This window comes from Tursiops truncatus, chromosome 14 (assembly GCF_011762595.2).
Source record: "Tursiops truncatus isolate mTurTru1 chromosome 14, mTurTru1.mat.Y, whole genome shotgun sequence".
NCBI classification, from domain to species: Eukaryota; Metazoa; Chordata; class Mammalia; order Artiodactyla; family Delphinidae; genus Tursiops; species Tursiops truncatus.
Window position 1 is genome coordinate 34,481,376 of NC_047047.1, and position 14,370 is coordinate 34,495,745.

General features: G+C 37.3%; 1 protein-coding gene across 3 annotated transcripts in view; it reads right to left on the reverse strand.

Moving 5' to 3' along the window:
• Positions 1-627: 627 nt before the first annotated feature.
• The window catches only part of ACTR2 (actin related protein 2), a 34,563-nt gene continuing 20,820 nt past the window's right edge, over positions 628-14,370 (reverse strand). For 2 of the 3 annotated variants that reach the window (XM_019942810.3, XM_033838442.1), the window contains exons 6-9: positions 13,656-13,805; positions 9,876-10,021; positions 5,599-5,731; positions 628-3,364 (exon numbers count right to left, since the gene is read on the reverse strand). In XM_019942810.3, the coding sequence (XP_019798369.1) occupies positions 3,194-3,364; positions 5,599-5,731; positions 9,876-10,021; positions 13,656-13,805 (600 nt within the window). In that variant the 3' untranslated portion in view covers positions 628-3,193. The remainder of the gene's footprint in view (positions 3,365-5,598; positions 5,732-9,875; positions 10,022-13,655; positions 13,806-14,370) is intronic. The other variant, XM_019942811.3, reaches the window with a different exon arrangement.

Consider the following 14,370-nt stretch of genomic DNA (forward strand, 5'->3'; position numbering starts at 1 on the left):
GGATAAAAGACACCAGAGGAGAACCTCAGGAAGTCCTGAGTGACTCTGGCCGTGAAGGGAGCAATGAGGTTGAAGCACACAAGTTCATGGAGCAAGAAAAACAAAAATCCTCACATCTGCTCCCCAGACCCCATCCTCAAAGGCTAGTATAAAAGTAAGAAAGGGCTGGGTCAGCTTAATAAATTTTCATGTGTCTTTAGTTGCTTTGTTAAAAATAATATGCCTAGAAGTCTGCAGATGAGGTAAAATGTTGTTGAAAAGAGGCATGTTCCATATAGATCTCTCGAGCATTCCTAACACTGCCAAAGCCTCCTTAAATCTTCCGGGAGACAAAACAGTCTCCTAGAGGGAAAAAAGTCTAACAGAGCTGTAGCTGTGATTTGCTTTTACTCCTAGGGTTTTCCGCCCCCCCTTAGGTATTTAAAATCATATCAGAAATAAAGATCACACCAAAAATAAATTATTTTTTGTCATATAGTAGAATGTCACTGAACTGAACTTTGCCTAACAACTAGCATAAAGTTGTCGATACGTCTTGCATTAGCAAAAACGAAAATATGAATAAAAATAAGAAAATGAAACCAAAGAGAAATACTATTAAGAGGAAAAACAAAGACAAAATTCAAATTTACTTTGAAAAATCTGATTTTATTTTCTGAATCAAAAAGAAGTGTATTCATGTTAAATTTAGAATGTTTAACTTTCCATTGATCTCTCAAAATACTTTCCAAATATTGTTGACAGTGCTCAGAACTGTGTAAAAGTTAACATCCAATACCACATTTTTTTTTCCAATAACACATTTTAAAGAAAAAAGTTTAAATGCAGGACCTATTTCTAAGAAACCCTTCTCAAAGGTCAAGGCATTGGCAATTCTAATTTTAAAAGAAAAGAATTTTAATTATTGGAAATTTAAGTGACAAAGGTTTTCAAGAGCTATATATCAGATCTCTTTTAAAACCGAAAAAAATTTAATTTCTGAGGGACTCATACCTGACACTCCAATTAAACATGATACTTCCCCACCCCACCCCCAAATTACTAAATGCGTTATTTCACCTTGGAATAGGAAAATTATAAAATGTAATTTAAAAACTATACTCTTTCTATATATTAATACATCATTTTAACTGTCATGTTTGCTAGCAGAATTATAAAATTAAAACCAAATTCTACATTCAAGGGACAAATGACAAATGCTTTCATTGCTTTATTTAAGAGTCTATCCCATTTTTTGTTGTCTTCTACCCCCATATTTTAAAATCATGACCAAAGGTCAGAAGTCAATCCATTTACCTGAAATGAACTAGTAGATACTGGTCCTACATCTGTGTCCTTTAACAACTCAGTATTCAAAAGGCTGGGGTGGGGGGGGATTTATAAGAACATGACTTAGGAACACTTTAGAATTCCAAAGTGACTCTGATACCCACGTCCCTAAAATCTAACAAACGTTATTCATAGGCTATTCACGTGTACTGAAGCATGTCCAGCATGCAGGCAAACTTCTTTTACTTGTTCAAATTGAGGTAAAACAGACAAAAAATACACAATATTAACAGAAGCTGCATAATTAAAACTAACCTTCTTTTGCTGCTCATTTCATATAAACTGATTTTTAAGTTTCTTCACAAAAAAACAGATGCTATAGCCAATAATTTCTCCAATTTCAGTCACCCAAAAAAGTACGCTTCTTCTTTCAAAGTCGTTATTAGTAAAGAATGTTTTGAAATGAAGAAAAACATTTTTCTCCAGAATGTGCATTTTGTACTTAGAGTGATACAATTTCTTATTACTTTATTTTTCAAATTTAGAAGGAATTCAAGTCTGGGTACTATTTGATATTTTTTCAGATACCAAGCAATACCAACAGGATTCATAAATATGGTTTTCTGACAGGTAAATCGGCTAACATTTACAAAATACCAACAATTCTTCTTTCAAGCTTAAGATGGCTGAGATTTAGTAGTTATGATTAGTTTTTCAGTACAAATATGCATTTAAATCTTGATTTTTTTTTTGGCCAACATTTTAAATAGTCAAATTTTACTCCACTTCCAGGTTTAGATGAAAACATAGCAACAAAAAAAAACTAGTGAAAATTACCCAACTGGCACAAGTCCCATATTTCAATGTTATTTTTAACCCAATAATTATAACCTACTGCCAGTAATTATTTATATGTATCTACTTGTTTTTATTAAATAAGCACTGGTTGGTTATATAAAAGAATTTTGCAAGAATGGTACTTGGCACTGGGTTACCTTAATGCTTCTGGTATTAACAGAAGCACTTAGAAAAATACCAGCTCTTAAGCACTTTTTGTCTGTAATTTGAATTTCCAAAAGCTTTTTTTCAATGTTACTTTTCCATTGGTAGATTCTAGGGAGTCTACTCCCAGCTGATCTGGTTGATTTTAAAAAACAAATAAAAAATCCCTAAGTCACATAATAATGGGACACTACACTTGCTTTTTACAGCATATGGAAATAGTTCCAGGCAGACCAAAAGTAGAAAACCTGCCAAATCAAAGTATTGTAAATAAAGTTCATCTTACGTACCCCAGAGCAGAAAAGCTCAAAAATCAAAAAAATAAAATCAAACCCCCCCCTTTCCTCCAAGCAAAACCCCACCCCAAACGCTTTAGTTCTGAGCCAACCATTTCCCTAAAATGTTAATACCAGAAGCTTTAAGGTACTTAAAGCTGCAGCAGTAACACAGAAAGCGCCACACCACAGGGGAAACGCTACAAAGGGTTCAGCAGCCGCCCACTCAGCCCTCACCACCCTACCCCAATAACACATAAAAGCTCCTGTGGAAGTTGTTTTTTCTTATGCTAATAAAGGCATACCACCTAGTGTGCTAAAGACTAAAAACTAGCAGCATTAGAACAGGAAAGTGAAAATAGGAAGGCTACAGGAATGATCTAAATGCCTACTTAGGAGAAACAGAGCAGCAGACAGGACCCCGGCCCTCTAGTGTTTGCAGGGAAGTGGTGGAATTAAGCAGTCAGATTTACCCACATCAACACAAATTTAACAAAACTTCTGCAAGACACCAGAATAAAACCTGACCTTTCCAGTCAAAGGGCACAGAGAGGCCTCATCCATGTCCTGGAGTTGAATGAGTTCAAAGATTGGCAATAAAGGAAAAAAGAAAGCATTAGGGGCGTGATGGGAACCAGCTTCGCAGTTTATCGAACCGTCACCCCAAGTTTCTCCAGCACACGAACACCCTTCTCTTGGTATTCCTGTCGGGTCATCCAGAAGTTGTCTTTGTCCTTCATGATGTCCGCTAGAACTGCGCCACCCAGGAATACCATGTGCTTTCTGCGGGGTGGGTCTTCAATGCGGATCTTGAATTTCTAAAGGAGAAAGAGATGATAAAACGTCACACGCGTGGTGCTTTCTGCTTTATGAAAATGACTTTTTCTTATATTCTCTTGTTGAATTCTCACAGAGGTCCTGTGACGTAAGTATCTCAGAGAGAGAAATTTTGTAATTTGCCCAAAACTCACAGCCAGGAGATCACACATCCATCCCAGTGTGCTTAGAACAGTCGCAATGTACACCTGTGGCCCCATCGTTAACTACACTCCTTGTCACTCTCAAAAGCAGCCTGATTTGAACAAAGAATTCCATGTTCGCCCTACCAAGAGCCCAAGTACCAGAGCCCTGTGACAGGTTTCCCACTAATGGGCAAATCACCTGGCCAGCTGTCAAATGAAGAATTGGGATAAGCGGACTGCTATAGTGTTTCTTCAAGGTCTCACGCCCCTATGATTGTAGTCCCATGCAATAGAGTAAGTTTTAAGTTCTTTTCTTATAAGCAAAGCTCACTTTCTATTCTCTCAAATTCAAACGAAATGTTCTCAAAATAAACAAGGCCTAATACGGTCAAAATAAATTATGAGGATGTTGGAAAAAATGAACACAGTAACCAAAATTAAAGACAAGCAGGAGCCACTATTAACTGTCTAACAAAGACCTCCATCTGTAGGTCAGTCAACACCTGAAAGAGAAACCTCAAAATGAAACAGCAGTTTTATTTACAAAGTCACAAATCCCGCAAAAAGACTCAAAATAACTATGTCATTCTACATTGTCTTTACATCACATAAATGAACCGTAGGATCTGTCATAACACATGACATAGAAAAACATGTTTACTTATTAATTCTGAGGCTAACCTACTGTTCTAACTGTTCTAGTTACTTTTTTACTCTTTGGCAGGGGTCAGCAAACTTTTTCTGCAAGGGACCAGAGACTAAGCACTTGAGGCTCTGCAGGTCTCTCTGGCAACACCTAAAGACTTAATGATCCTTTAAACAAGTCAGATCCTACCATCTCTGCGCAAGATCCTCCTTCCTCAATAGGAGGAAAGCCAAACTCTTCCCCGTGGCTGAATAAGACTTACATCTTATCTCACGGGAGTACTTCTCTGATCACACTACACAAAGGAGCACACCGTCTCCCCCAATCACTGCCCGCTCTCTAGCCCCTAACCTGACTTCTCCATAGTGCTTGTTACTACTGGTATATTATTCACAGACTAAACGCGGGGATTTTTGGTTTTGTTCACCACTGTTTTGTTTCTCCCACCATCTAGACAAGTGTTTGGCACCTAGAAGGAGTTCAAGAAGCATTTGCTAAATAATCATCTGAGACTGATTTTAAATTATATCTATACTCAAAGTCAGACAAATGAGTGAAGTACTTAGACAACATGGCTCCTTTTGAGTCTTTTAATTTGTTTAATGTATGAGTCCACACACAACTTAATTTCAACAATTTGAGTCACAAATAAAAGATGTGACATAGTGTCTCTAATACAGCCCTCTGTAGGATGTAATCTCATTATATAAACTGATCAAAGTTGGTGAGATGAACCTCAGAGATTGATTTAGAATTAAACGACTCTTAACTGAGTGCATAGTATGTATAGTATACTTCACACAGTCCAGGGTTTGTAGAAAAAAAATCAATGCCAAATAACCACCAACTGTTACGTACTAGTTTAAAAATTTCTTCCTACTCTACACACCAACAACTACCAATTAAAGTCTGTTTCAAGAGCTATGATAGTTGACGGGGATGCAAAAGAACTGGAGACACGGTGTTGTTTACAATCTGATTGGGGAGATAAGACATATGCAAGAAACAGCCAGAAAATAACTCAGTCAGAAACATGAGACAGTCCAAGAGTAGCACTGAATGCTGACTACATATTAAAAAAACAAGTTAAAAAAAACAAACCCAAAGGGGTCTTTCTCTCCCCATAGTACAACAGGTTCTTCCCATATACTTACAGGCACCTCCGGCTCCAGGCTGTTTGTTACAGATGAACCAAAACATCTGGCCCTGGGCCCAGGTGCCTCGGGGCACACTGAATACAGAGGTGCCCCGGCACTAGGACCGCTCTGAGACAAAGCTCATCTTGAACCATTTACTTCTTCCTACCTCTTCAAGGCTACACCAGACTGCATTAGGAATTTGTTTAGAAAGACTTCTTGCTCCCTCTGGTGGCTGTCAAGAGTCACAAACTATTTTACAGGGTTTTAAAAGTATGTTAACAGTTGGATTATTGATTGATACTTACAGAAAGTTTTTCCACATCTCCCTTCAACACTCGTTCTAAGTAAAGCTGTTTAAGCTCTCGTTCCAACCGTGATGGCAGCCCAGGGTACATAGTAGACCCTCCAGAAAGCACAATGTGCTTATAGAATTCAGATCTAGAAAAACACAATAGGTATCCATTAGGGGTTTCAGATTAGGAAAACAGTATCTCAGAGTTGCTTTTATTTACATCAGCCTCAGGTGGCTGCTGGGAGAATTAAATAAAATTCAACATGTAAACCACAAGGCTGAATGTTTGCTATTACTACTGTTAATAGATAATAAACCCTCTCTCTATATAAAATTATTAGCATTTTGATAATAATACTTCTAAAGCACGTAACATTTTCTTGCAAATGTAATTGAGTCTTTTAGTAATGACCAGTTTACATTACAAACTTGCAGTATTTGGACTGTGCTATCACAGTGCTTCCACGGAGCCACTTAGATGTGGTTCTTTACTATAATTAACCATATTCTACCACGATTCCAGTTCTTGCTTTGCTCCTTTGCTTTGAGGCCGTCAGCTACTATTTTTGGTGAGATTGATGTGCTTGCTTCTTAGAGCAGTCCTCGCTTTCTTCCTTAAATATGCTGTTGGTCATGATACCAGATAATCAAATCTAAAATAACCGCATATGTAGTAAAAGTAATATCATCTGAAGTGAGGGTCTGAGGAACCCTTCTCCTAGTAAAACTCAAGAGCTAAGTCACATCCATTTTGGCCTCATTCAAACTCACTTCCAGGTTTTTGCTTACTTTCAGGTTCTCAAAGGCTCAGGCTATTATAATTCTAGCTTCTAGAAGTTCTGTGTTGTATTTAATTGCAGAAGTATGCACATGAGTGTGACATAAACTAAGTTGTTGAGGTATAGCTACATGTGGTAAGTGCCCATGGACATTTATTTTTCTTTTATTTTTTAAATTAATTTATTTTTATTTATTTATTTTTGGCTGCACTGGGTCTTCGTTGCTGTGCACGGGCTTTTTCTAGTTGTGGCGAGCAGGGGCTCCTCTTCGTTGCGGTGCACGGGCTCTTCTCTGGTTGCCGAGCACAGGCTCTAGGCATGCGGGTTTCAGTAGCTGTGACTCACAGGCTCTAGAGTGCAGGCTCAGTAGTTGTGGCGCACGGACTTAGTTGCTCCACAGCATGTGGGATCTTCCCGGACCAGAGCTCGAACCCGTGTCCCCTGCATTGGCAGGCGGATTCTTAACCACTGCGCCACCAGGGAAGCCCCCCATGAGCATTTACCTGTATGCTTTCAACACACAGGACATGCAAAACAAAATCTGAGTTGTGCTGCTTTCCAGTGCTAGCAACGTGGAGAGGGTACTGAACCTCACTCCATTGCTTTAGGAACACCAAAACTTTAATCACTACCAACAGGAATGCACTTTGAAATATAATTTTGCTATTAGTGATCATTAAATCAAGGGACAAAAGCATCTACCCAATCCCTACCATAAGAATTGATCATAATTATGAAGTTTAGATGAGATTTTTGATCATCTTCCATTAGATTTATAGCTTTTTATAAGCCAACTGCTATTTTTATTAATTTCCATTACCAGACTGTTCCCCAGCCAGCCCACAAAAATTAGGGGGTTATTTCATTCAGGGTTAAATAAAGAAGTAGGCAAACACTTGCTTAATAAAATGCTTCTGAGTGAATTTCTCAATAACTTGAGTACAAAGGAGAGCTTTCTAAACTATGACTCAAACTCTAGATGCAATAAAAGATTATAAATCTTTTTATGTAACTAAATAAAAACAAAATTTTGTATGGCCAGAAACACCATAAGAGACAAATGAAAAATGACAAACTGTCTGCAATAGATATCACAGAGCTAATATAAAAAGAACTTTTTCAAAAACTGAGAGAAAACATTTTTTTTTAATTCCATAGAGCAGGCAAAAGCCATGAACAGATAATTCACCAGGATAAGATATAAAAATGGCCCTAGACATAGAAAAATATATTCAACTTCAATCTTAAGAGAAACGCAAATTAAAACTACATTAAGATATCATTTCTCACTCATTAGACTTGGCATAAAAGTAAAATGCTGAAAAACTGTGTGAACAAGCTGTTGGGGACACAGGTGCCCTCATATATGACTGGTGGGAAAAAGAAAGGGTACAACTTTCATAGAAGGGAACTGAGCAATAACAAAACCACACACATTTATCCTTCAACCCAACTATTCCCCCGAGACATTTTTTCAGAATATATATGCCCAACAATACAAAGATACAGTGTGCACAAGGTTATTAAATGCAGCATTATCACTGCATTATCACACTGGAAAAAAGAATGCAACTGGAACAAAGAATAAGGACAACCCCTAGGAAGCAGCAGATGTAGAGAACAAACGTGTGGACACCAAAGAGGGAAAGCGGGGGCGGGGCAGGGGATGAACTGGGAGACTGAGATTGACATACATACATAAAACGGATAATAAAAACCTGCCGTATAAAAAGAAGGCAGTTTTAGACATTAAAAAAAAAAGCTTGTTTCAAATACATTAAGTGAAAAAAGCAAAGTGCAAAGGATAATAAAAACCTGCCGTATAAAAAGAAGGCAGTTTTAGACATTAAAAAAAAAAAGCTTGTTTCAAATACATTAAGTGAAAAAAGCAAAGTGCAAAGGAGTATTTACAGTATGCTACCTTTTGTGCAAGAAAATAAAAAAGAGGGAGGAGGACTAGGGTGAAAGACAAGGGGTGGGGAGAGTAATACTTCTGAGTATACTTTTTTGTATAGTTTTCACTACCTATTCAGAAAACAAAATTAAAGATGAGCCAGGAATATCCTGTGCCACAAAACAGAATGAAGTAGAATGTGCTCAAAAAGAGATGAGGGCACATCAAAGGACACAGGAGCTTGCTTGAAGGGGTTCTCACAGGCGATATCAGGAACAATTTAGCACCAAAATGAAATAAGGCAGTAATAATTTATAATCCACCAAATAAAATCATGAGACCATACTGATAATCAACAAACAAAACAAGGGAGAAAGGAAAAGGACTTCTTTATGCTAGAATGCCAACTAATAAATACAGAATGACAGAATGAGAAAAAATCACCTTTTTGCAACCACCACAATAAAAATGGGTTTAGGCAAGAATCATCAACAGACGCCAAAAGGGGTGGGGGCCAGAGTTTGATGAGGAACAGGAGATTTACACAGTCTCAAAGTATTTTCCCACAAATTACTTAAAAGTCAGGAAAGGAAAAAAAAAGAAAACGTACACAGTGGAGAAAATAGGAAACTTCATTAAGAGTTTAACACTAATATCACCAATTCGGAGCAAACAGACATCACTCTGGATGTGATAACCTGAGAAGGACACATCACTTAAGTACTGTTCTAGCCAAAAATGCACAATCTAAATCTAATCATGAGAAAACATTCAAACCCAAATTGTTCTCTGCAGAGATATCAATGTCATAAAAGACTGAGGAACTATAATAGATAAAAGGTGACTAAGAGACATGACGACTAAATACAATGTGTGACCTTAGATTTGATCCTTTACTGGAGAAAAGAAAAACTGTATAAAGGACATTATTGGGACAGTGAACAAAACTGAAATACAGATGGTAGATAAAAGTATGTCAGTAATCAATCCCCAGAACTCAATAATGCACTGTGGCTGTAAGAGAATAGCCTCATTCCTAAGAAATACAAAGCGAATATTAAGCAGTAAAGAGGACTTATGCATACAACCTACTCAAATGGCTCAAGAAAGAAAAGAGAGAGAGAGCACACGAACATGCAGAATGTTAAAATCAGTAAAACTGAAAACTGGACAGTGTATAGGAGTTCTCTATTCTATTCTTGCAACTTTCAACATTTAAACTATTTCAAAATAAGATTAAAGAGGCACTTGAGACACAATGATATATGCTGTTCAACAACCAGTGTCATCCTATCAGAAAACTGAGTGAGACAACAGACAACTTGGTCATTCTAGCTATTTATATTCCATCTATTTCTTTTCTTTTTTTTTTTGCGGTACGCGGGCCTCTCACTGTTGTGGCCTCTCCCGTTGCGGAGCAACAGGCTCCAGACACGCAGGCTCAGCGGCCATGGCTCACGGGCCCAGGTGCTCCGCGGCACGTGGGATCTTCCCAGACCGGGGCACGAACCCGTGTCTCCTGCATCGGCAGGCGGACTCTCAACCACTGCACCACCAGGGAAGCCCTATTCCATCTGTTTCTGATAAATAACTTTGAAACAACAATTTCTAATGTACCTGGTATCGATGTCAGCTGCCTGGATTGTGTTAAAAAGCAATTCAGCAACACCTACTCCCTCAACATTGATCAAGTGAGGCTGAAACAAAGCTTCTGGTGCTTCAAATCTCTCTCCCCCAACTTTGATAATGCGGCCATCTGGGAGCTAGAAACCAAGAACAATCAGGTATCAGCAAAAGATTTAAAAAATTCCTAGTGCTCTTCAGATGTTAGTACTTATAAACTTATAAACACCTGTTCTAGAACCAAAATCATTATCAGCAATATATTTCTCTGAAAATACATTTTTGAAAAAAGATTAAAAAGATAAATTAAATACATCAAAATAATTGTTTTTATTATCATGCTATGTTCTGCTTTTAAAATGGTATGTCACGGCCCCAAATAGGAGGAATTTCTTGGAGGATTCGCCAACGCACGAGTGTGTGATGGTCCACTGGTGTGTGCAGGTGAGCACTACAGGTGGCGCTGATCGCCCATGGCAATTGGATTTTTGCTGGGGTCAGTGTTGCTTATTATTTTAACACATATGTGAGTTTATGGATATTTTTACCATGGAGCACAGACAAATTCAATTAAAAATTTTAAGTAATTTCTTTCACCAAATAATTACTCTGGGAAACTTTATTATTTTGTCATCAAAACACTTTATATCACGTGTGAAACTTCTGTCAAATCATTTAATCTAAAAAAATTGTATGATCAAGAAAACTTAAAGAATATTGACCTAGACTATTTATTGGGCAATTCTGTTGTATCCTACTTACTAGGTCCTATTAAATTTTAAATGATAATGAATAATTTTAAGAAAATGAGATTTAAACAACTGGTCAGATACCATTACAACATGACCTTGTGCAGAAAACTCTTAAGTTACATCATGTTTATATTTAATTAAATGAGAAATGTTAAACAAAAACTCCCTCACAATTCACTGAATTGACCTAAGTAACAAGCATGCTTGTATACGCTGGCATTGGACACATTTCTGTATGACATACCAGAATTAGTTTTACATTAACATTTCTAACAGTATATTTGTTTAAAATAACATAATTAAAATAATTATGTTTAGATTCCAAAACTGACTTTCCAATATGACAAAGCATGATGAAGCAAGTTCCTTAAGACATTTACCCCCGTTTGCTATGACGGTTTACAAGTATGTGCAATCACTCCAAAATTATCTTTTTATAAATCACATCAATGACTTTAAAAAAAATTTACCCTTAAAAAAAATAAACTTTAAAACCCAAACTTGAAATCACCCCAAGATACATGGAAAAACTTCACATGGCACACTACTGTTACCAAAACCTCTGTACCTGGCCCTTCCAGCCTCTGATGGTGTGGCTCTTCTCAAAGCTCTATTTGCAGGCCAGCCTGGGGCCACCTACCCTAGGAACTACCTCTTGGATCTGTTAAAACTGTATGCTTCCCATTTCTTTGCACCAAATCTTACCCTTTCCTTTAGTTGTCCACTCTTATCCCTCTTCATTTACTCATCAGTTCACTGTTTATTTGTTGCATGTATTTTTGTAACCTACCTCAAACTCTCTGAGAAAGGAGAATAAATAAATAAAATATGTCTTACACTTCTAGTTCCCTTATCCTCTGCCTCATGACACTTTCTTCCAAAGTCAGGTAGGTGACAAATTATAAATCTAGGGTAACTGCCAAGAAGGCTTCAGGAAAGAATCCCCAGAGCAAATCTGGAGATCATTAAGTTGCAAAGTATTGACTTATTGACTATTTGGATCAGTATCTTCTAAAATTAAACAATATAACTTATAAAAATTTATAATTATTTTTATTCTTTTTTTTTGATTTATTTAGTTTTGGCTGCGTTGGGTCTTCACTGCTGTGCGCGGGCTTTCTCTAGCTGCGGCGAGCGGGGGCTACTCTTTGTTGCGGTGTGTGGGCTTCTCATTGCGGTGGCTTCTCTTGTTGCAAAGCACGGGTTCTAGGCGCACGGGCTTCAGTAGTTGTGGCACGAGCTCAGTAGTTGTGGCTCAACAGCTTAGCTGCTCCGCGGCACGTGGGATCTTCCCGGACCAGGGCTCGAACCGACGTCCCCTGCATTGGCAGGTGGATTCTTAACCGCTGTACCACCAGGGAAGTCCCTATTCATTTATTTTTGTTTTTGTTTTCTTTTGGCTGTACCATGTGGCATACACGATCTTTAGTTCCCAGTCCAGGGATCAAACCCATGCCCCCTGCAGTGGAAGCGCAGTCTTTTTTTTTTTTTTTCCAATTTTTTAAAAAATAATTTTTATTGGAGTACAGTTGATTTACAATGCTGTGCTAGCTTCAGGTGTACAGCAAAGTGAACCAGATATACATATACATATACCTACTCTTTTTTAGACTCTCTTACCATATAGGTCATTACAGAGTACTGAATAGAGTAGCCTATGCTATATAGTAAGTCCTTATTAGTTACCTATTTTATATATAGTAGTGTGTATATGTCAATCCCAATTTCCCAATTTATCCCTCCCCCACCTTATCCCCTGGTAACCTTTTTTCTTTTTTTTAAAAATATCTTTATTGGCGTATAATTGTTTTACAATGTTGTATTAGTTTCTGCTGTACAACGAAGTGAATCAGCTATATGTATACATATATCCCCATATCCCCTCCCTCTTGATCCTCCCTCCCACCCTCCCTATCCCACTCCTCTAGGTCATCACAAAGCCTCGAGCTGATCTCCTTGTGCTATGCAGCAGCTTCCCACTAGCCATCCATATGGAAGCATGGAGTCTTAACTGCTAGACCACCAGGGAAGTCCCTATAATTATTTTTTAAATGACTATTATGTACATATTTGTGATAGGTTGAGCTTACATGAATCAAATGGTTTAAGAATACTTGCTTTTATTGCCTATCACTCAATTTCATTTTAATAACTACTAGATCCTAGCAGCACCAATGACATATTGGACCTTACAATTCTTAGTTGCAGGGGATGCCCTGTTCATTGTAGGATGTTTAACAGCCTTCCTGCAAAGCTGTAACAACCAAAAAATGTCTCCAGATGCATTGATCAAAGACGCAATGTGGAAGTACTTTATACCCAGATGAATGACAGACTTAAAGACAGCAATACATTAAAAATTCAGGGAGGATCAACTCCCCTAGTGTAAACTATAACTAGGTTCTAAGTCTCATCAGTTTCAATTTCAAGTTAACATTTGTTTTGAACATCTCATTAAGAAAATACTAAGTCAGGAAGACTGCCACCTACTGAATTATAAAAGCCATCCTATAGGATGACCACTTCCCAAAGTATCTCAGAACACCAGCCCCATGAAATGCTGAGGAATTACTGCAGTCATGTACAAATCAGCATATCAAGGCTCTGAGAAGTCCTTTAATAAAGTGAAATCAACTCTCTCCCAAACTTACCTGAAAATGTAGCCCCCATTTTAATTTTTGTGAAACACCTATTAACATCTCACAGAAATAACATTACGTGAAACCCATGCTGAAAAATGCTATTCCAGGTACTAGAGTCTCAAAATAATATCTCACATCTAACTGCATCCTAAAGTAGAAAAGCAATACATGATTTTTGCCTTATTTCATGTTATACGGTATCCTAAAATAATTAAATCATAGAATCATAATGTAGAAAGACATTAAAGATCACACATATACATATTATAACAACCCAAACCAAAAATACTGGATTCTAAGAAAACCTCCTTAAGCATACACCAATAGCCAAAGTTGTCCATTTTAAAACCACATATATATTATACACTGGAAATACTTACTGTGTAAGATTCAACTAATACTGTAGTTTCTAAGGCCAGTTTCTGCTCTTGCTCAATATTATACCCCACATAACACAATTTTTCTTTAATCATGCGAACTGTTTCAAAATCAGCAGAATGGTTGAAGGCGTAGCCCCGCAACAGAAGCAGCTGGTACAAAAAAATAGCAGTAAATCCACAAGTAATCTGAATGAGTTCAACTCTGCAAAAGCGATTAATGCTCTCTAAATATGTCACATCAATACCAAATGCAATGGGCAGTGAAGCCTTAGCTCTTACTGAGTATTTCAGAAATGGGAATATTACTTGCCATAATAGGATTTATATTTCAGTTTCACAGAGAGACAGAATTAACAGTTCATGAATAATAAATGGCCAAAATGAGCAAAATATCTATTAATAAATAATATTTTACACTGGACTCCTGTAATTCTGCAATTTGCTCAATCAATACCATATTCATGAAATACCCCAGGTCTTAACGAAGTTTTATCCCTAACTTCTATTATGTCTGACACATATTAGATGGGCAATAGCATTTGTTAAAAAAAAAAAACCCCACATAATATGCATCATAAACAACATTTTCATATAAAAACTTAAGAAAACAAATCCCCTTATCTTTGGGCTTATGTTCAAAAGAAATCCCTTGGGCACTCCTTTGGTAGTCACCTTCGAGTAGAATTTTGGCTTAGAATAAGAGTATTATAATTCT